The sequence below is a fragment of the Bolinopsis microptera genome, chromosome 13, assembly GCF_026151205.1.
Source record: "Bolinopsis microptera isolate Bmic1 chromosome 13, MBARI_Bmic_1.0, whole genome shotgun sequence".
NCBI classification, from domain to species: domain Eukaryota; kingdom Metazoa; phylum Ctenophora; class Tentaculata; order Lobata; family Bolinopsidae; genus Bolinopsis; species Bolinopsis microptera.
Window position 1 is genome coordinate 9,043,782 of NC_087084.1, and position 21,264 is coordinate 9,065,045.

Below are 21,264 nucleotides of genomic sequence, written 5' to 3' on the forward strand. Positions count from 1 at the left end.
ATTATTATAGTATATGCCATTAATTTTGTTCCGATTTTAAACTATTCCATTTTGACGAGATGCTAAATTAATAATTTTTTGAGAATTTACTACATTTTTGATGAGAATTTTTGACATTTTCAAACTAACCATTGATATTCTCAGATTATGTGACTGATTAAATGCTGAAGATAAAAGAAATATATTCATTTTGCTAAGATTATGTTTGCGTTTCATTGCTCAACAGCTGTTCGAAGGATCAAATTTAAGATTTTCAAATATTGAAGATAAAATTTTCTGAACCGAAACTTCACAGATTTGACTGAGTTATTTTTAGTGATCGATGAATCAGTCGTGCTTGCCAGCTCTGTGATAATCAGTAATCACTTACAAATTGAGAATGCCACATATTTCATAGAATAATTCCGTTTAAATTCAGGGTATAATTTTGAGCACAAATCACCATGAGAGTTGCTTATTTAATTATTCGGTTAAGATATTACTGGATGTGGATTGTGGATGTAGTAGATATAGAAATTTCAAACACCATGACCAGATTGAAGAAACTGGATAATCATCTCATGCTTAAGACACCAAAAAATAAAAAGTCTAAAGTTGATGACAGACGTTTCGCAAGCCATGCACCGGTTGCATGGAACTCTCTTCTGATACTAACTGTTTCAAGCGAATGTTGAAGAACCATTTTCATAATCAGTTTTGATGTCTTTTCTCTTGCCTTCGCCTTATAATGGGTCATACTTTTATTCACATTTACACACTAATTCCTCGCATTACTCACAGTCAACCGCTCTGACATGGTTGACCACCTTTCTTGTGTTGTTGGTTAAGTTTAACCATTTGAGCGGGATACAAACACCTGATTTCATTTCAAATACATATTATGTTGTATTTTAGATCTTAATTTCATGTCATTTGTATATTGTATCCCCACAATCTTTTACTTTTTATTGTTTGTGTTTATCATTATTATACCATTTATTAATCTTACTATATATAAAGCGAGACGATATATATGGATGGATCCGTGCCATTTTACTGACACCACGGCATCAACTTTAACGCGACTTTCCGCAAAAACCGTAAAAGATATACAACTGAAACTTTTTTGACTGGGTCAAATGCCTTTATGGCCTTCAAATCAGCATAAAAAAAAAAAATATTGGCCAAGGAATAAGAATTTTAGTATCCAAAATTTGGACCCCCAAGTGGTGTCAAAAACGCGAATTAAATAGATATTAATTATTTTAGTCTCTTGAGTCTTGACACCACTTTAGGGTTAGACGGGTTCCTGCTAGTTCATATAAAGCGCCGGTTATGCGTAACTATAAATTAAATAAATGTTATTGATGAGAAAAGTAAATAATCGTTTACAAAGATATTTCGGTTTTATTAATAAGTAAACTTGAAAAGTGCAGCCGGAAAAAAATACATATAAACTTTGAAATTAACCAGAAAAATGTTTCATGATCATTTAAAAATTGAAAATATAACACTAAAAGGTAATGTCTATTCTAAATATTCTGTTCCTATCTCGGTCTTCTTACAACATATGGAAGATAACTGCCAAGAGGGGCGCCAAAACAAACGCTAGAGTTGACGCAGAATTGCATTTGTCGGTGAAGCATTCGAGACATCTTTTGTCTTCCTTTGCTTCTTTAGGACACGGTCCACAACCCTTGTTAGCCACGCTATAGGTTTGTTCTATCAAGAGTACCGCTGAATGCTCGGGTCTGAAATATTGGGCGGTTAATTTTTTCAATTAATTCAATACTTTTTAGATTAATACTTGATACTTAGTTACCTAAAAAGTGCCAAACTAGATAATAGCTAGGAAGGGGATTGCAATAATGAAACTTAAAGTTGATAAACTACCGTTAATTTCGCTAATTATTACTAGCTAATAACTACTGTTAATTTGGATAGTAAGTGATAAGTAAGTGATAAGCAAACAAGTTGATTATTGGTATTTTGGTGTGAATCCTCATTTTCGTACTTGTTGCATGCGATGGCAGTGGCTTCCTCAGCGTGACAAATTGTCGCTGTTTCGGATTTCACTAATTTGTCTGATACCAGGCTGTAGTCGAAACACTCGAACGTTTTTGCTCCAGCTGAAGATTGATGGGTGTCAGTAATGTTATAGCTAATCTGGATTCTGGGGAGCACAAAATAATGAGTAGGCTAGGAGTTTTATGGATTATTGCTGGAAAAACGTCAGCTGGAAAGAGGGGACAATTGCAATGCCCACCACGCAAAGTGGAGGTGGAGTTAGGACAAACAGTGACACTATCGTTAGCGGGGCGGAGGCAGATATGTGTGCCTTGCAAGAGGTGGGGACTGGGGACAGTATTAGACACTTATAGAGTCCAGGACTTGATAAATGTAGTGTTATGATGAACACTGCAAGAAATAAGTTACTGTGCGGCGCTCAGCCTGTCATTCCACCGAATCTTTATTCTACATATGTTTATGAACATTATAGCCAAGGGTCCCCAGGTAAGGAATAATACGAAAGGGAAGCGGGAATGGGGAACAAGATCAAGAGAAATGCGCCAAATCATGTTCCAATTAGCAAGCAATGTTTGACCTGTTCGTTATTTGTTATTGTTCATTGACCCTCAACAAACAAATGTCAGATATGCAAAATTTGATATGTATTTTATGTATCAATGATCATATTGATATAGTTCAAAATTTGATTTATTATGTCTTTATGTCTCCATTGCAAATTCATATTTACCTGGAGTTACGTCTACGTTACATCCGGCGTCTGCTGTGGCAACGCATTGGGCACATGTCGCAGTACTGTCAGCAGGGCACTCTCCACACCCGTACGCTTGAGCACTCGCACCTCCGTAGTACTGCGACCACACTGGACTGAGGGAATGGTGGATTTTAAATTGGTGTAATAAAGATAGTAATAGTATGCTGAAAGTAAAACACGGAAAGAGTTGTATTGGGTTCGATGTGGGTTTGGACACCCGTTGAAAGTCACATCAAAGTAGTCAAAATATTGTAAGTTCATTTGTTAGCTGGATGTGAGATGTGACCATTCATCAATGACTCGAGTGTATTTAAAACCATCAGAGTCGAAGTAGTTTTTTTTTATTTTCCAGCATTCAATTCTGAAATTGAAAATATCTTATTTTATGAAAAAAAGGAAAAGTTGCAACTCACGATGTACATGCGAGAACTCCGTCCGCGCACTGCACGTGATTGTAGCCAGTACCACCATTACACAATATGTCTACCGCCGCTGTGGGTGTTTACTGTTTACGTTGTTTATTCTCAAATTTGTATTGTACTGTTAGTGTTTATCTTTAAAATCTTCTGATATTCTTTAAGGGGGGGGGGGGGGGGGGTTCACCCTGATTTTTTTGTGAAACTTGGTTTCGAGATAGCAGTTGACCAACAAACTAAGACCGGTGACCAAACTTTTGAGGGGGTCCTGGACCCGAACCGCCAAACGGTGCTCGCGGGGCAGCCACGCCCATATTTGGTCCAAATTAGGCCCAATTTGCCCAAAACCCAGATTTTAGGTGCTCTACTTGTAGCTAGTGATCCCTTGAACTCGTATATAAAATTGATTTTGGCTCCATGATTGTCAGCTCAATATCTACCTAACTGTGGATTCTGTGTTCAAATAATCGCAAAAAATGAACAAAATCGCCCATATCTCAGTTCAAAACAATAAAACTCAATAGGGTTTCAATATTTTTTCATGAAATTTTCAGAATCAACGTAGAATTGACTCATGACCCTAAGTTTTGGGACAGAATTTTGAGTTAGGCCTTTAAAAAAATTTGGCGGCAAAATTCTGAAAAATGCCCGGCAAATTTCAGAATTTGGCTGCCAAATTTGTTTTAAGGTCATGACGGGGGGGGGGGGTGCAGGTACTTTTTTGATGGAACATATGCTGACTTTTCGAAATTTCTGAAAATAACCACCCACCCACCTCCTTCACGAATGGAATAACAAAAAAGTACCACGGTACTTTTCGAAATTTTCCCGAATGACCCCCCACCCCCTCCTTTTTTTTCAAAAAATTCTGTTCATCAGTTTTCCTAAACTGAAGATGTTATGACACCTCGATGTGACTTGTGAGCAGGGTTGCTGGCATTTTTGAGATTCATTTTTAAGGTTTTTTCACGTCTTTTAAGGCCCCTTTTGACCCATTTTTAAGGTCCAAAACAGTTAAATTGAGGTTTTTTAAGGTCCGCAGTGCGAAAAGTTTGGACAAACGCAATACAATAAAATGGAAAATAATTTCAGAAAAACCCAATTAGATCTACAACAAGCTAGGTATATTTCAGAAAAACCCAATTAGATCTACCACAAGCTAGGTATAATTTCAGAAAAACCCAATTAGATCTACAACAAGCTAGGTATAATTTCAGAAAAACCCAATTAGATCTACAACAAGGTAAGGTATAATTTCAGAAAAACCCAATTAGATCTACACCGAGCTAAGTATAATTTCAGAAAAATCCAATTAGATCTACAACAAGCTAGGTATAATTTCAGAAAACCCCAATTCTAACATTTTGGTAATGAAAAAGACAAAAGTACCATGTACTTTTATAATCATGTTTTGGGGTACCCTTCTTTTTTTTGGGACAAAAAAAGTACCATGATACTTTTCGAAAATTTCAAAAAACACCCACCCACCCCTCGGGCACTTTTAGGGGTTATGTTCCATCAAAAAAGTACCTGCACCCCCCCCCCCCCCCCCCCCCCCCCTCCAATTCTACGTTGATTCTGAAAATTCATAAAAAAATATTGAAACCCTATTGAGTTTTATTGTTTTGAGCGAAGTCAGTTTCGCAAATATGGCGAACTGAGATATGGGCGATTTTGTTCATGTTTTGCGATTATTTGAATACAGAATCCACAGTTGAGCTAACAATCATAGAGAATGTGTAGTTTAGGCTTATCTTTCATATAAAGTTGGTTTCATTCAAAAATATTGATATTTGACCAATTTATGGGCCAAAATCGATCAAATTAGTTGCGTATGCCCAAATATGGGCATATAGTTTTTAGCTCGTAACTCAGTCATTTTTTGTCCAATCTTGATAAAATTTCATATACGAGTTCAGGGGATCACTAGCTACAAGTAAAGCACCTAAAATCTGGGTGAGAAGTAAAAGAAGTGCCCCGCGGAACGCGGGCACCATTTGGCGGTTCAAGTCCAGGACCCCCTCAAAAGTTCGGTCACCGGTCCTAGTTTGTTGGTCAACTGCTATCTCGAAACCAAGTTTCACAAAAAAATCAGAGTGAACCCCCCCTCGGCCTCTGCATATAAAATATTTTGAATTATGTATGCATAATATAGTCACATCGGTCGTATGGTAATCTCATTATATGCGGAGCCAGTCCACTTAATTGGCGTAAGTTAATATCAAGAGAACTTTGACCAAGTTCACGAATCGAGACTATTCCGAGAATACCTTGGAGTCTAAGTTAAGCAGCAGATTTTTACAATTTTTGCTATTTCAGCCTTTAATTATCGTAAACAGCGATGATATCACGATTAGTATGCGACCGGATCGTTAATTTCTAATTTTTTTAATCCGGCAACCCGTGTCCCGTTCAAGTGCGTACCTATCCTCGTAGCCGACAAAGTTAAGGGTGGCTAGTATGATCGATATACCGAAAGAGTGGAAGGGTGTAAGTATTTTCTCTTTCATTATTCTACTCTTACTTGTTACTGAGCATTCTGTTTCTGCATTGTGGAAAGCAACAAAAAACCTTGGACTCGATGTTAAGGATAGAGTAATTCTTGTAATGAGTTTACATTATATGCAATCATTGCTGTTTTATTCGTGAAATATGAAAGTTTGTTGGAAATCATATCAGTGATTTAATCTATAAGTTGCAATTTTGGTCATAAGCGATAAAATGAAGCTTATCATATTTTGTGGAGATTTTCAAAGTAAAGGCAGTGAGGCAGTGTTCATGTCTGTTAAAATCATTAAAACACACTGCACTTATGCTATAAGATTTCAGCGATGCACAACTGGGCCGCTACGAGCTGTGAAGGATTGACATCGTCAATCAAGCTATAAGAGAACTGTTTGAATATAAACAACTAGCCTCGATAAACTGAAATGAACACGTCGTTTTAACACCCATACCTAGTCATCAAATGAGTATAAAATATAATAATAAACTTCCTTCAATAATATCCTAATAAACAAACTACGTTGTAAATTCTATAACTCCCCCAAGTTTCAAACTAATCAATTGAAGCGGACCAGAGTGCAGAGTTGCTGACTATATTACCGCAGTATGATGCTACGTTAGCTGTATACTTAGGCACACGGACACTTAGAAATTATTGAAAGCTACGACGCGATAGAATAAATTGTTACATATGTTAAATACCATATACATATAGCGTATATAATTATAACCATTTTGCACTTAATAATACAGCTTAATGACCAAGCTCAAAGTCCCATGATTACAAAGATAACAATTATAATATAGCCCCACTGGGTTAAGCCGTTGATTTATGAGTTTGCAATACAAAAGATACTCAATCTTTCTGTTTCTGTTAAGAACTTCTTTTATCGTCTGTAAAGTGTAAGTTTCTTTCTCTTTCGATTTGCAAACTAAAACAATGAAGGTTACAAGGAAATATATTCTTGTTAAATTTAGTATTGTGTGTTGTGGGTGATAACCACCCCTTTAGGAAAGCTCCGCCGTACTGTCCACTCTTTTAGGAACGTTCCACTGTTCTGTCCACCCTTTTAGGAACGTCCCACCGTTCTGTCCACCCCCATGGGACCACTATAACGTCCGAAAATGCACCCCTTAGCACTAAGGGGGAACCGGGTGCCGTGATCCACTTGCGTCCGTTTCTGTAGACTAACACAATTAAGAATAAGATTATAGAGTATTAATTGTTTCATTAATCTGGGAATCTAATTTATGAGACGCCAGTGCTTATTTCACTAAACGATCTAGTAAGTAATCTGTAAAAGTATTAATAACTACAATGCCCGTGCAGTCATAGGGAGGCCGAAGGAAGCTAATATTATTCTAGAAGCTATTAAAAAAATAGCTTTGAAAGTTAGTATTTATCGTATCAAAAATATTCGTCACAATTAACTGCATGACTGAACTAGCGGGTTTCTCGAAAAAGTCAAGAAAATTTTCCCATTCAGAATGAGCGATGTGATTAAGTTTCTGTCGCTATTTAGAATGCAGTTAAAATTTGTTTAGAAGGTTTGCACTAATAGTAATATAATTATACCCAATTAATATTATCATCATGAGTGGTGCGAATCCTAATTTTTCAATTTTGTGGTATCAACAGTTCTAGTTAGTTTTTGCTATGATTTTAAAATTAAAAGGTAAGGTGATGAAGACTGCCAATCTGTTGTACAATGTACATATGAGGGACCACATGCAAAACTGGTATATCTGTTTTTGATAGTTTTGAGATAAATGCATTTTACTGATTTAAAGATTCTATATCATGTGTAAAAAACACTTCTAAAAAATGGTATATCTGTCTATATACCATTTTTAAAACTGGAATTGTACCAAAACTGGTATATCTCACGATATGCCATTTTTTCTATACTATAAACGATAAAATAATTTAACTGAGAATGGTATATCTGAAGATATACCATTTGGGCTGGCTAAAGTCTATAAAATGTGTATAGATATACCGGTTTTATAGAAGATAAGTTTCTTGAAGGTGGTCTATCTGCAGATATACCATTTTGTTTTCATGATTGTTAAAAGCTAAAATGGTATATTGTAACATATACCAGTTTTGGAAAAATAAAATTTCACTTTTTTTCAAAAATTTCTTCAAATTTGTTCAAAAAAAGTTCCAAAGATGCACCTTTTCACTCTGAAGACTATGAGCTACCTGCGCAAAATTGGTATATGTTCAGATATACCAGTTTTGCATGTGGTCCCTCATATGTACATGTCCATTTTGTCGAGCTACGAAGCAAAATAGACATGTAAAACATACATGTAACAGAGTCGATATATTTTAATGTTGCCATGGGGTGGCAAGTCCCCGTACATCGTGGTCCGGTAGTTTCATTGCGTCCTAATATAATAACGAAAAGATAATTTAAACGCAGAATAAAATATTTGCTTCCTCGATTTAAAGGTATTACTATTAACTTTAAGTTAAGGACAATAGACAAATTATTATATCTATAATATGGGGAGCATATTGTGAACGCAGCAAAGTTGAGCTCATAATGGCAATATGGGCCCGAGTCAGAGGGCCAATGTTAATAATAATTGTTTAGGCCTCCTAATTTTAACCTGCTAGAACAGTACAGAGGGTACCCTTAGGCCTAGGGTAGCCACGCGTAAAAGATAATCGGAGCCACGCACAAATTACGGATATTGTGATAAACTTAAACCTAAACGAGCTGTGTGAACAAACGAATATAAAGGTTACTGGGAGTCGCTCGGCCTGCCATTCCGCTACATCTTCAATCGTTTATAATTATAAACAGAAAAGCTTGAGGTCCCCAAGTAAATAAATGCTAATCATTGAGTTTATGTTTAAGATTTACTATCGAGCTGGTTTAAATATATGAACAAAATTAATTTTACCGGGCGGCGCTCAGCCTGTCGCTCCAACACATCTTCGACTTCATTGTCTTTATCAACACTAAAGCCTGGGGTCCGCATAATAAGGTAATAATAATTACAAAGAACATGTTGAATTATGGTCATTAGTGCTCTGCTCTCGCACAGAGAGAAAGTGAAAGTGATCTTATTATCTTGCGGTTTAATGGCGTGGAGCGGCAGAGTGAAACTGAAAGCGATCCACAGTGATGATGTTTTGTTAATCATGTTTCAATAGGCACGTTATGCTATGTGCACAATGTACAATATTTTCATCACCAAAGTTTGCTTCAACTAATAAGTGATGAAATACTCTCATTATCGGCCAGCAAGCTGTTTCGTTTATGTTCACCTAACAAGATCAGTGGAAAGATAAACAGTATTAGAATACAAAGATGTAAAACCAAGTTCTTAGTAACCGTGAGAGAGTATGACGTCACGTGAGGTAGTATGACGTCACATGAGGGAGTATGACGTCATGTGTACATGAAATATTTCAAACATAGCTGTCACCCCAAACCAGATCACATGGTTCCTCATGAAGCCATGTGCATTGTGCAAAGTCCACCAGTCATTGGTACTGGTGGTGCTTATCATACTGGTGCTATTATACTGGTAGTGCTTATAGTTTTGATATAGACTTATTTATCTTTTCATAATTTTTTTAAGAAAGAGAATTCGTGGTTTGGCTTTGTGTTTGTTAGTGATTTAAATGATAGTAAATTTGACGTTCATCCTGTGTACCTATGTTAACTAACAGGGGACTGACGGATAGTGAGCAGGAGAAATGGTAATCATTCATTCACATGAATCACAATTCAGATACCACAATTCAGATACCAAATAAACATTCGTGAGTGAAGCACGTCGATCTAATCATCCTCGTGGGCTTATCTGAATAATCACTGAATAATCATTATCATCAGGATTGCAGTGACGCTATTTCGTTTTTGTATCATTTGTATTTTTCACTGCTGCCGTCCTTTTGAATGTTGGATAACTACGTACGTTTGGTACGTTTTGGTACGTTTTGGTGAGTTCGGCAGGGCGTACTCAGGACAACTGCATCGAGTGCGTCCTCCTCCAGCTCAGCATTGAGTTATCGTTTGTCGGAGTGTAGCCCGGAACCGGTGGTGTGTCTGGGTACTGTTCCATAAATCTGCCTAGACCAACTTTGAAACTGTCTAGCAATGTGATACTCCGGAGCTCCGATGGGAGCACGTTGAAGAGCTGAGCTGCTCTAACTCTAAAGCTGTTGTCGTAATCTGTTCTTACCGACAACTGTGCGTTTTTGTTCATGGCTGGGATCTCTGCCTTAATACCATGCCTTTGATGAGACTTGAACTCGAAGCCCGTATCGTTCGGAGCATGTTCATTAAGAATTTTCCATACATGAATAATAGAATAACGCTCTCTCCGCCTCTGAAGGGACATCAACTTAAGCTTCTTCAGCCTGTCCCAGTACTGGAGATCACGGCAGCCAGATATCTTTCTAGTAAAGGATCTCTGTACAGACTCCAGCTTTTGTATCTCTGTGACTTTTGTAGGGTTCCAGACTGGACAGCAGTACTCTAGCTTGGAGCGAACCATGCTTTTGTATAAAGTCAGCATGACTACTTGTGACCGGTCTCTAAAGGCACTCAATGTCCAAGCCGCCATTTTTCTAGCTCCTTGAACTGTCTTCTCAATGTGAGGACCCCATGACCTACTGCTGCTAACATACACTCCAAGGTCTCTGACAGTTTCCTGTGGTGATATTGCGTGTCCTTTTGGTGTAGTATACTCAACAGTCTCTGGGTAGAACGGGAGCTCTCTTAGAGCTTTTGATCCATTCAGGGGGTAGTTCACAACCTCAAACTTCTGTTCGTGTAGCTCCATGTTGTTAACACGTGACCACTCGATGACTATGTTGAGATCATCTTGCAGTAACTCCACGCTACTCATTCCTCGGATAGCCCGAATCAGCTTTGTGTCGTCTGCAAAGCTGAATCCGTTACTATAGCTAATGCTGTTCAACAGATCGTTGATGTACAGGATAAATAGGATCGGTCCTAGGACTGTCCCTTGTGGCACCCCACTTACCACTGGCTGGAAGGATGATTTGCGACCTTCAACAACGACTGTTTGTTTTCTGTTTAGCAAAAACTCTTTGATCCACCTTAAAGCCTGACCACCAATTCCGTATCGACCAAGCTTGGCTAGCAGCACTGCATGGTCGACCTTGTCAAAAGCTTTGGCAAAGTCGAGGTAAATCACATCAACTTCTTCATCATTGTTGAGTGATTTATAGATCTGTTCGATGTGACTGAGAAGCTGCGTCATGCAACTCCTCTTTTTTCTGAACCCATGCTGGTTCGTATTGATCATCATGTTCTCTTCCAAATGACGAACCAGGTTTTGTCGGAGAACAATCTAGAACAATAGCATTAGTCTGTTCTGTGGGAAGGATAAGGGTCTATATTTTGCTTCACATGCTAGTCCTTTTTGGTGGTTACTTTCTTAAGCAAGTTTAAGGAATGGTCCTGTTGCCGTGGATATTTTTGGCTGATTATCTAGCGGTACCTGTCCACTGGTGGGTATTTACCTGGGGACCTCAGGCTATCATGTTCATAATAGAGATTAGGCGGAATGACAGGCTGAGCTCGGCCCAGTAAGTGGGTATTCGTTACTGTAAACTATATCCTGCTGAGAAGGAAACCAGGGTTAACATACAGATCGTAGAACAATACAGTAATAACCTCACCACTGTAAAATTAGCCTGCAGTTCACTCGTGTGAAAGTAGGTCGCCTTATTCGAGGACAATCTCTCCTCTATCATAGTAAGGAATATAGACAGGGTTTTGTACAGCCACTGTTCGGACGATTGCTCAGTGTTCGCTATAATATAGTGTCAAACAAGTTCATTAGTATAAATCAAGGTGCAGATCGTTTGACCTTTTGAATAACCCAAACGCGTTTAGTCTGTACTAAGGAGTTAGTTCCCAGACTACGATTTTGATATAGTCCCACCTACGATCCTTAGCTGCCTGGGATTCAGTACCAGTCTAAGTTTCACAAATGAGTCCAATTCTGTCAGTGGACAGAACTATTTTGTGTACTTTAATTGTTAACTTTTTAAAAATATATGAGCTTATATTTAATATTTTAAAGTCAATTCAAAAATATTTCACTCTTCGTAACAGTTTGCAAATCCAACTAACCGGTCTCCCTTCAAGGTTTGGAATAATGGGTCATACTTTTGTTCACATTTACACACTTTCTCGCATTACTCACAGTCAAACGCTCTGACATGGTTAACCACCTTCCTTGTGTTGTTGGTTAACCATTTGAGCGGGATATAAACACCTAAATACTTATTATGTTGTATTTTAGTACTATTTTAGTATTATTTTAGATCTTAATTTAATGTCATTCGTATATTGTATCCCCACAATCTTTTACTTTTTATTGTTCGTGTTTATCATTGACATTATTATGTCATTCATATACGCTGGTTATGTGTAACTATAAATTAAATAAATGTTATTAATGAGAAAAGTAAATAATCGTTTACAAAGATATTTCGGTTTTATTAATAAGCAAACTTGATAAGTGCAGCAGCCGGAAGAAAATACATATAAACTTTGAAATTAACCAGAAAAATGTTTCATGATAATAAAAAATCGAAAATATAACACTAAAAGATGATGTCTATTCTAAATATTCTGTTCCTTTCTCGGTCTTCTTACATCATATGGAAGAAAACTGCCAAGAGGGGCGCCAAAACAAACGCTAGAGTTGACGCAGAATTGCATTTGTCGGTGAAGCAGTGGAAACATCTTTTGTCTTTCTTCGCTACTTCAGTACACGGTCCACAACCCTTGTTAGCCACGTTGTAGGTTTTTGCTACCGCTGCACTCCCGGGTCTGAAATATTGGGCAGTTAAGTTTTTCAATTAATTCAATACTTTTTAGATTAATACTTGATACTTAGTTACCTAAAAAGTGCCAAACTAGATAATAGCTAGGAAGGCATTGCTATTCTTTGAAACTCAAAGAACTACCGTTAATTTCGCTAATTATTACTAGCTAGTAACTACTGTTAATTTGGATAGTAAGTGATAAGTAAGTGATAAGCAAACAAGTCGATTATTGGTATTTTGGTGTGAATCCTCATTTCCGTACTTGTTGCATGCGATGGCAGTGGCTTTCTCAGCGTGACAAATTGTCGCTGTTTTGGATGCCACCAATGCTTCTTTTACCAAGCTGTAGTCGTAACACTCGAACTTTATTGCTTCAGCTGAAGATTGATGGGTGTCGGTAATATTATTAACGGGTGATACTCGTAAAATATTTGTTCCAAATCCAAAGGACCGTCGACGAGTCCAACTCGGCGCGCGTCCTGGTAGGTTATAAACCTACAAGTAATGTAATAGCTAATCTGGATTCTGGGGAGCACAGAATAATGGGCAGGCTAGGAGTTTAATGGATTATTGCTGGAAAAACGTCAGCTGGAAAGAGGGGACAATGCCCACCACGCAAAGTGGAGGTGGAGTTAGGGCAAACAGTGACACTATCGTTGGCGAGGTGGAGGCAGATATGTGTGCCTTGCAAGAGGTGGGGATGGATTTTAACATTCGTTCAGCATTAGACACTTAGAGTCCAGGACTTGATAAATTATGATTATAATGAACACTGCAAGGAATAAGTTACTGAGCGGCGCTCAGCCTGTCATTCCACCGCATCTTTATTCTTCATATGTTTATGAATATTATAGCCAAGGGTCCCCAGGTAAGGAATAATACGAAAGGGAAGCGGGAATGGGGAACATCACTAGAGAGGCGCCAAATTATGTTCCAATTAGCAAGCAATGATGGACCTGTTCGTTATTTGTTATTGTTCATTGACCCTCAACAAACAAATGTCAGATATGCAAAATTTTATATGTATTTTATGTATCAATGATCATATTGATATAGTTCAAAATTTGATTTATTATGTCTTTATGTCTCCATTGCAAATTCATATTTACCTGGAGTTACGTCTACGTTACATCCGGCGTCTGCTGTGGCAACGCATTGGGCACATGTCGCAGTACTGTCAGCAGGGCACTCTCCACACCCGTACGCTTGAGCACTCGCACCTACGTAGTACTGCGACCACTGCGACCACTGCCGCGACCACACTGGACTGAGGGAATGGTGGATTTTAAATTGGTGTATTAAAGTTAGTAATAGTATGCTGAGTGTAAAACATGGAAAGAGTTGGGTTCGATGTGGGTTTGGTCACCCGTTGAAAGTCACATCAAAGTAGTCAAAATATTGTAAGTTCATTTGTTAATGTTAACTTTTTTATTTGAAAATTCAATTAATTATTATATATATAAATCAAGCGTTACATTTCAGCCATGCAAAATTACAATGACATATTTTGATATACTAATTGATAATTGGAACTGCAATATAAGTTGCTTAATGTTTGGCCGGATGACAACTAACTAAAAGAGAAAAATAAACTTGATTACATAATAATTAATTCGGCTGAACCAACACATAGCAAGAGCCACATTAACGTTGGGGCCGTCAAAACTAATATAGATGTGAGATGTAACTATTCATCAATGACTCGAGTGTGTTTAAAACCATCAGAATGGAAGTAGTATTTTTTTTTCTTCCAGTATTCAATTCTGAGATTAAAAATATTTAATTTTACGAAAAAAAGGAAAAGTTGCAACTCACGATGTACATGCGACAACTCCGTCCTCGCAGTCCTCGGCAGTGGCGCCATCAGCGCCATTACACTTCATGACTTCCGCAGCTGTGGGTGTTTACTGTTTACGTTGTTTATTCTCAAATTTGTATTGTACTATATATCCTTAAAATCTACTAATCTTATTTAAACGTAACAACAGTCTGTTCGATTGCATAACAAAGCAGTTGTATTATCATACGGTGGCACTCGTTAACAGAAAGAAATTAGCCAAGCACACGATGTTCGATCCTCTAAAAAATAAACATTACTTACAGACAGATGAGAAGACTCCTATCAGGATCACGAAAACCTTCATTTTTCTGCTTTGACGATACGCTAAAGTGGGATTGTTTTATCTTATTATTGCTTTGTTTTACGATATATTAACATATCAATATATATACAACATAACATATTGGTATATTAACATGTCAATATACAACTTAACATATTGATATTTTAACATATCAAAGTTGTTTAACTTGTTCCTATTGGATTGACCGTGAAACACTTTAATCGAATACAGTTTATTCAAATGATAAATATAAATATAAACAATTAATAAATATAAACAATTAGTTCTTGTATAACACCCTAACGGAGACCAGGTCACTGTCTGATGTTGTAGCTGATATTGTAGCTGACTTTGCTGAGTAGGTATAAAACAAACATGCCTATTAGGAATAACAGGTTAGTTTATAGTGAACAACACTTCCCCCAAACTTTCCTTTCTTGAGTTCCAACCTGCTTGCAGAGACATAACATTTGTCTAAAACCCGCTTGCAGAAACTTCGAGTTTGGAAGAATAAACTATAGGTAGTGTGTTGAAGAGACGCCTTCGTGCGCGTCTTTTAAAATCTCAAAACTCGTTGGTTAGGGCCTGTCGTGATATCATGGATCACTTAGGTTCCACCAGGATCTGGTAGTCCTCATAATTCTGCGTCCTCTATGTATCGTCATCTCGTACAACTCTTTAAGAATCTTAGGGATTTGGCATGTGAAAATTTGCAGCCTTCCAGACATTGATTGGGTTAACGAGGTGTCGTACGTCACCTCAAGATCGGGTGACAGGGGGCTGACCAGGCCAGAACCCAATTGATTGGGTCTGAGGTCTCGTGATTATGAGCCTGAGGTCACGTCATGACTATGACGTCACCAGACCTTGTTCTCCGTTTCCCGCTCATTGGACCAGGTGAGCTTGCATGCTTGTGAATGTGGGTGTAAGTACAGCTGTACTGTAGTTTATACCTAATTAACCCCTATAGAAACCGAAAATTTATTTTCTGGCAGAAAGCTAGAAATTTACCAAAATATCGACATTGTTATACATTTATTTTGATGACCATTCCTGACCTAAAATTGCACGAGAAATCGATTAAACTTGGTTTCAGGACTCAACAATGCTTCTTTATGCCTTAAAATCCATGTTTTATCGATACAATCAACATTATGATCCCGTTGATTAATTAGTAACAGGTACCTAACAAGGGGGGGGTCCAAGGGGAACTTTGGGGAGTTTTGGGGAACTTTTTTTTGGGGAACTTCAGGAAACCTGGGGGACTTTCCCAAAGTTCCCCAAAAATTTATCAATGAAACAAATTATTTTGGGGAATTTTGGGGAACTTTTTTTTGGGGAACTTCAGAAAGTTCCCCAAAATTCCCCAAAGTTCCCCAAAGTTCCCCAAAAAAATTATAATGCCAAACAAATTATCATGCTGCAAGTATCAACAAGTAAGTTAAGATTATACCTTATAATAACATACATGTTAACATTAATGGGTATTAATGTATATTAGAGAAATTTTGAATAATTTTGAATAATTTTGAATAATTTTAAATAATTTTGAATAATTTTGGGGAATTTTGGGGAACTTTGGGGAGTTTTGGGGAACTTTTTTTTGGGGAACTTCAGAAATCTTGGGGGACTTTCCCAAAGTTCCCCAAAGTTCCCCTTGGACCCCCCCCCCCCCCCCCCCTAACAAATACGCAGAAACAACCATCACACCTACATTGCATTCCAAACGGGTCGATTTCGAGTGACCAATAATCGTCGTGATGATACCTGTCACCAAGATGTAACCCAACTCCAAAAAATGCGCGCGACAATCAACTCCAAAAAATGCGCTGGGGTCTACTGCCTCGTCACACAGTGCTGAAACGTATATTTACATATATAAGTAACATAAAAGCCGCGCAATTAGGGAGTTGGGGAATTGAGCCGCGGATTTTTTGGAGTTAATCGCGACCTGGTGAGGGTTAGCCCCTCAGATCGACATTATGCCTGCTGGTCTCACCAGTAGGCATTATATATTTAATTTTCAGCACCTGTCGGCTGATTTATACCCAGTAACTTTGCATTAGTGTTTCATATTCTTTTTTGTTTGAAAATGAAAAGGCTTTTATCACAGTTAAACTGAATAATTTAAAAATATCAGTTGGAGATAATGTCACTGGTATCATGTCGGAAGTTTGCTGCTTATCATCAATGACTATCACTGCACGGTGCTGTGTTACATCTGATTCTTTTACACGCTGGACGACAAGACTTGTAAACATGACATCGTTCTCTGGATTTGCCACACTATAGTAAAGAGTACGGTAGCCATATGATGGAACGTTCGTCCAGTTTCCTTCAATCATGTGTTTCCAGATCATAACCTCGATAGTCAAATTGTTTGTGGCAGTCAGGAATGTGGTTAACATGTCTTGATTTCTTTCCACAGCCCAAACTGGAGATTAAGTGAAGCCGGCTTACTAAATTGAAACCACCAACTTTCTATAGTTACTTACTTCCGGCTTCTTCTCTTCTTTTTTTCCTGCACAAAATATCGGTTCAGATAGTTGATTTAACCAGTTAATAAAGTTGTTGAAATATTGAGCATAAAAACGAGAATTTGGCCGTAGTTAAACCACGCACGATCTATTTTCCCTGTACAATGAGGAGGAACTTCGGTGTAATTAATTAACGCATGGCTGACGCTTCCTAAACAAATAATTAAAGGGGAGTGGTCTATTGCGAAGAAGCAGACTTTTGTCGTCAACGTAGCCCCCTTTTTCCACTTCATATATCCAAGGGCCCCCTTTCTTGTGTAAAAGCGACATGAACCCTAAAAGGTGACCAGAAGCGACCCAAAAGCGACCGGAAGCGACCTAAAAGCGACCAAAAAGAACTGAGGAGGAGGAGGACTAAATATGAGGAGGAGGAGGGGGACTGGGGGAGGACTGAGGAGGGGGACTGGGGGAGGACTGAAGAGGGGGACTGAGGAGGAGGGGAGGCGGAGGAGGAAGACTGATGAGGAATGATAAGGAGGAGAAGGAGGTGGATGAGGAGGATGAGGAGGACTAAGGAGAAGGAGGAGGAGAAGGAGGACTGGTGAAGAGGATTAATGAGGAGGAGGAGGACTGAAGAGGAGGATCAGGAGGTTGACTGAGGAGGAGGACTGACAGGAAGGAGGAGGAGGAGGAAGACTGAGGAGGAGGAGGAGGTAAAGGACTGAAGAGGAGAAGGAGGAGGAGGAGGAGGACCCATGAGGATTGAGGAGGACCCAGGAGAAGGACTGAGGAGGAGGAAGAGGAGGAGGAGGACTAAGAAGAACGATGAGGAGGAGGATGATTGAGGACTGAAGAGGAGGAGGATGAAAAGGAGGAGGACTGAGTAGGAGGGGGAGGAGGAGGAGGGGAGGAGGAGTACTGAGGAGGAGGACTGAGGAGGACTGAGGAGGATGGCTGAGGAGGTTGACTGAGGAGGAGGACTGACAGGAAGGAGGAAGACTGAAAAGGAGGAGGAGGTAAAGGACCGAAGAGAAGAAGGAGAAGGAGGACTGGTGAAGAGGATTGATGAGGAGGAGGAGGACTGAGGAGGGGAGGAGGAAGAGGCAACCAGAATTGTGGGTCTGGACTCTAGAATAGTGGGTCTGGCAACCAGAATGGTGGGTCTACACTCTGGAATAGTGGGTCTGGCAACCAGAATGGCGGGTCTTCGCCGTAGAAGAGTTGGTCTACACTCTGGAATAGTGGGTCTGGCAATCAGAATGGTGGGTCTGCAATCTAGAAGAGGTGGGCAGAGGGAGATTCAGGGTAGATAGAAACAGTGTAATTGTCGACGTTCGGAGGAGAATATTTTTAACATAGCTTAGAACATTAAATAGAGGAGGAAATGCTTTGAGAATCCTTTGCAAAGGTAGACAAAGCCAAATTATCAAATAATTGCTTATGAAATTAATAAACTTAAGAATATATAAATTGAATGGCAAACCTCAGTCGATTTCATCTTTTAACCAGAATTGAAGCTTGACTTTATGTCTTCAGGATATTCCCCTTTTTTCTGCTTTGAACATTCTTGCCTTCTCCATGATGTTTAAAAGCATGTGTTTCATATTATAGCTCCATAGCTCCTGATCCCTAAAACCATTTTGATTGAGCAAGACAGTTAAATAAAAATTTCTGGAATCTAAAATTAAAGTATGTCCACAGTTAAACATCCAAAAAACAGAATTATACCTAAGTAGGCAGTACGGGACCGAATCCAATAGAACAATAATAATAATAAATTTACGCTTAAGAACACCACTATTTAAAGATAAACTTATACTCAGCAGTGTTTAATCTAGTCATCCCAGAAACAATCTTACTATATATAAAGCGAGACGATATATATATATATATATATATATATGTATATTTATTTATCCGTGCCATTTTACTGACACCACAGCATCAACTTTAACACGACTTTCCGCAAAAACCGTAAAAGATATACAACTGAAACTTTTTGACTGGGTCAAATGCTTTAATGGCCTTCAAATCAGCATGAAAAAATAAAAAATTGATCAAGAAATAGGAGTTTTAGAGCCCAAAATTTGGACCCCCAAGTGGTGTCAAAAACGCGAATTAAATAGGTAATAATTATTTAAGTCTCTTGAGTCTTGACACCACTTTAGGGTTAGACGGGTTCCTGCTAGTCATGATAAAAGTTAGGACTGGTCATGGTATCATATACTTGAAAAGATATCGAGTTCATATTAAAATAAAGAGAGAGACAATTTGAGACAATTTGAATAAGAAATTTATAATTTTAATGATAGTACAGTTGTTATTTTAAATACCTTTGTCAAGCTATAAATGCTGTCCAATACATGTTTGCCTTGTTTTACTCTTCATCTCCCTTCTAACTCTTCTCGGCATACAAACTCTTCTAATCTGAACGAAATTGTGAAGTGAAAAGCTTCTTACCCAGAAGGTTGTTTTAGCCTCTTTTCAACAGAGTCAAGTGTGTTTTTTTCACAATTAAAGTGGTTACATTTAAAGTAATGTGTAACAATCTAAGCATGATTTTAGTTACTAAGTGCAGTGGTTCTTACGTACACAGAGAGACATGTCGAGCAGATAGATTCTCCGATCTCCACAAAATACGAAATCATCAACTATCAAGATTGTTGTTGTAATAAGTACTTGGAATTCAGAACATTCCCTAGAATAAAAAAGGTTTTGATGAAAAGTTACATTGTTTGATCACAATTACTATAATAGGTTACAATTGCTAACATTAGGCATTACAAACTAGTCAGTCAATTCAATATTATTTAAATCAAGTTTAGCTAAAGAAAGCCCAAAAAGGGTTCCCTTTAATTCAGTACAGCTGTAATGCAATGTAAATCATACACATTCATGCTACATGAAGACTGAAGAGGTCTCCTCCTAGTCGTTGGAGTGGCCTGCATCACACACGTCCCTTGTACGGCTTAACAGTGCTAACTGTCGTACTGCATCTCGACTGATGTTTTAAACAACTGTTAAGTTAGCAGCATCCTCGAGTACACAGGCCATCCAGGCTTTTTGGGGTCTCCCTCTCGATCGCTTTACATAGTTAGGTTTCACTCCAGTAAAAAATTTGGTAACCTAGTCTCTGGCATTCTTACAGCGTGTCCATACCACCGTAGTCTAGCAGAACTGATGAAGTGTCAATAGACATTAAGCCAGTACGCCATAAAACCAATTTATCATAAGATTCTTCTCAGGGATTATGATGATAGTACCGTTCCCACTAATGTTGGCACCCAGATAGACAGATTTCCCTCCACTGTAAGCTCAATAGTGTCTCTTTCGGTGTAGGGTCACTGGGACCCACATTTACTGACAACCATATACTGTGTTTTTTCGGTGTTGATCTTCAATCCATACATACATTACATGGTAAGGTCTCCTCCTAGTCGTTGGAGTGGCCTGCATCACATACATCGCGTTGGCGGCGTAACATATGTCTCCGCTGTACTCGGTTGGTAGCCAAAGCTTCTGTTGTGTTGTTGTCGATGTTTTCAACACCTGTAAACTTAGCAGCATCTTCGAGTACGCAGGTCTTCCAATTCTTTCGGGGTCTGCCCTTTGACCTCTTTCCATGATTTGGCTTCCAGTTCAACAGAAACCTCGGTAGTCTAGAGTCTGGCATTCTAACTAGATGTTCATACCAACATAGCCTGGCAGCACTGATGAAAGTCTCAACTGACTTGATGCCAGCCCTCCTAAGAACTTCTTCATTGGTCACATGAAAGAACCATTTTTTTTTTTTTTTAATCAAGACACTTATTTTACTTCGGAGTATTCCAACAGCCACATTGTTACACAAGTGCAACCAGCCAATTACAGGAAGCCGAAGGATTTGTTTTTAGCCATTTAATCCTAAGGATACTTCTCAAGGAGGTCTGATGGAAAACCTCGAAGCGTTTCATCTGCTTTTTGGTGGTGTTCCAGACTTCAGCTCCATACAACAAGATGGTGAGTTCAGCAGCCCTGGCCCTATAGATCCTAATCTTGGTTGGAGTCTTTATAGTTCTGCTATTCTAAATGTTCCAGAGCTGATGAAAGGCGCCATTAGCCTTCTGGATACGGACATTCAGGTCTCTGTCGATTGTCCCATCCCCACTGA

The 21,264-nt window shown here is 38.5% G+C and overlaps 1 protein-coding gene and 2 long non-coding RNA genes across 4 annotated transcripts in view; 1 reads left to right on the forward strand and 2 right to left on the reverse strand.

The window, feature by feature from the left end:
• The window catches only part of LOC134824693 (uncharacterized), a 65,678-nt gene that overhangs the window by 32,161 nt on the left and 12,253 nt on the right, over positions 1 to 21,264 (forward strand). The window lies entirely within an intron of this gene.
• LOC134824691 (uncharacterized) lies at positions 1,437 to 15,947 on the reverse strand. 2 transcript variants are annotated; one of them, XM_063836664.1, is made up of 6 exons: positions 15,938 to 15,947; positions 14,616 to 14,680; positions 14,330 to 14,408; positions 2,738 to 2,874; positions 1,994 to 2,108; positions 1,437 to 1,730 (listed from the first exon to the last, which is right to left on the reverse strand). In XM_063836664.1, the coding sequence occupies exons 2-6, from the start codon at positions 14,656 to 14,658 to the stop codon at positions 1,541 to 1,543; spliced, it is 564 nt and encodes a 187-aa protein (XP_063692734.1). In that variant the 5' UTR covers positions 14,659 to 14,680; positions 15,938 to 15,947; the 3' UTR covers positions 1,437 to 1,540. The 2 variants fall into 2 exon arrangements, with proteins under 2 accessions (XP_063692734.1, XP_063692733.1); XM_063836663.1 differs by lacking the exons at positions 1,437 to 1,730; positions 1,994 to 2,108; positions 2,738 to 2,874 and adding exons at positions 12,285 to 12,518; positions 12,777 to 12,891; positions 13,624 to 13,781.
• LOC134825312 (uncharacterized) lies at positions 16,740 to 20,887 on the reverse strand. The gene is made up of 4 exons (XR_010161532.1): positions 19,707 to 20,887; positions 19,448 to 19,541; positions 18,598 to 18,743; positions 16,740 to 17,158 (listed from the first exon to the last, which is right to left on the reverse strand). It is a non-coding gene; the product is annotated as an uncharacterized LOC134825312 (long non-coding RNA).

Excerpts from the sequence above, each read along its gene's own strand:
- LOC134824691 (XM_063836663.1), bottom strand. The coding sequence starts at position 14,658 with ATGAAGGTTTTCGTGATCCTGATAGGAGTCTTCTCATCTGTCT. Across the intron at positions 13,782-14,329 it reads GGAGTTGTCGCATGTACATC|TCCAGTGTGGTCGCGGCAGT; the intron begins GTGAGTTGCAAC and ends CCATTCCCTCAG. Across the intron at positions 12,519-12,776 it reads ACTGCCATCGCATGCAACAA|ACCCGGGAGTGCAGCGGTAG; the intron begins GTACGGAAATGA and ends CCAATATTTCAG.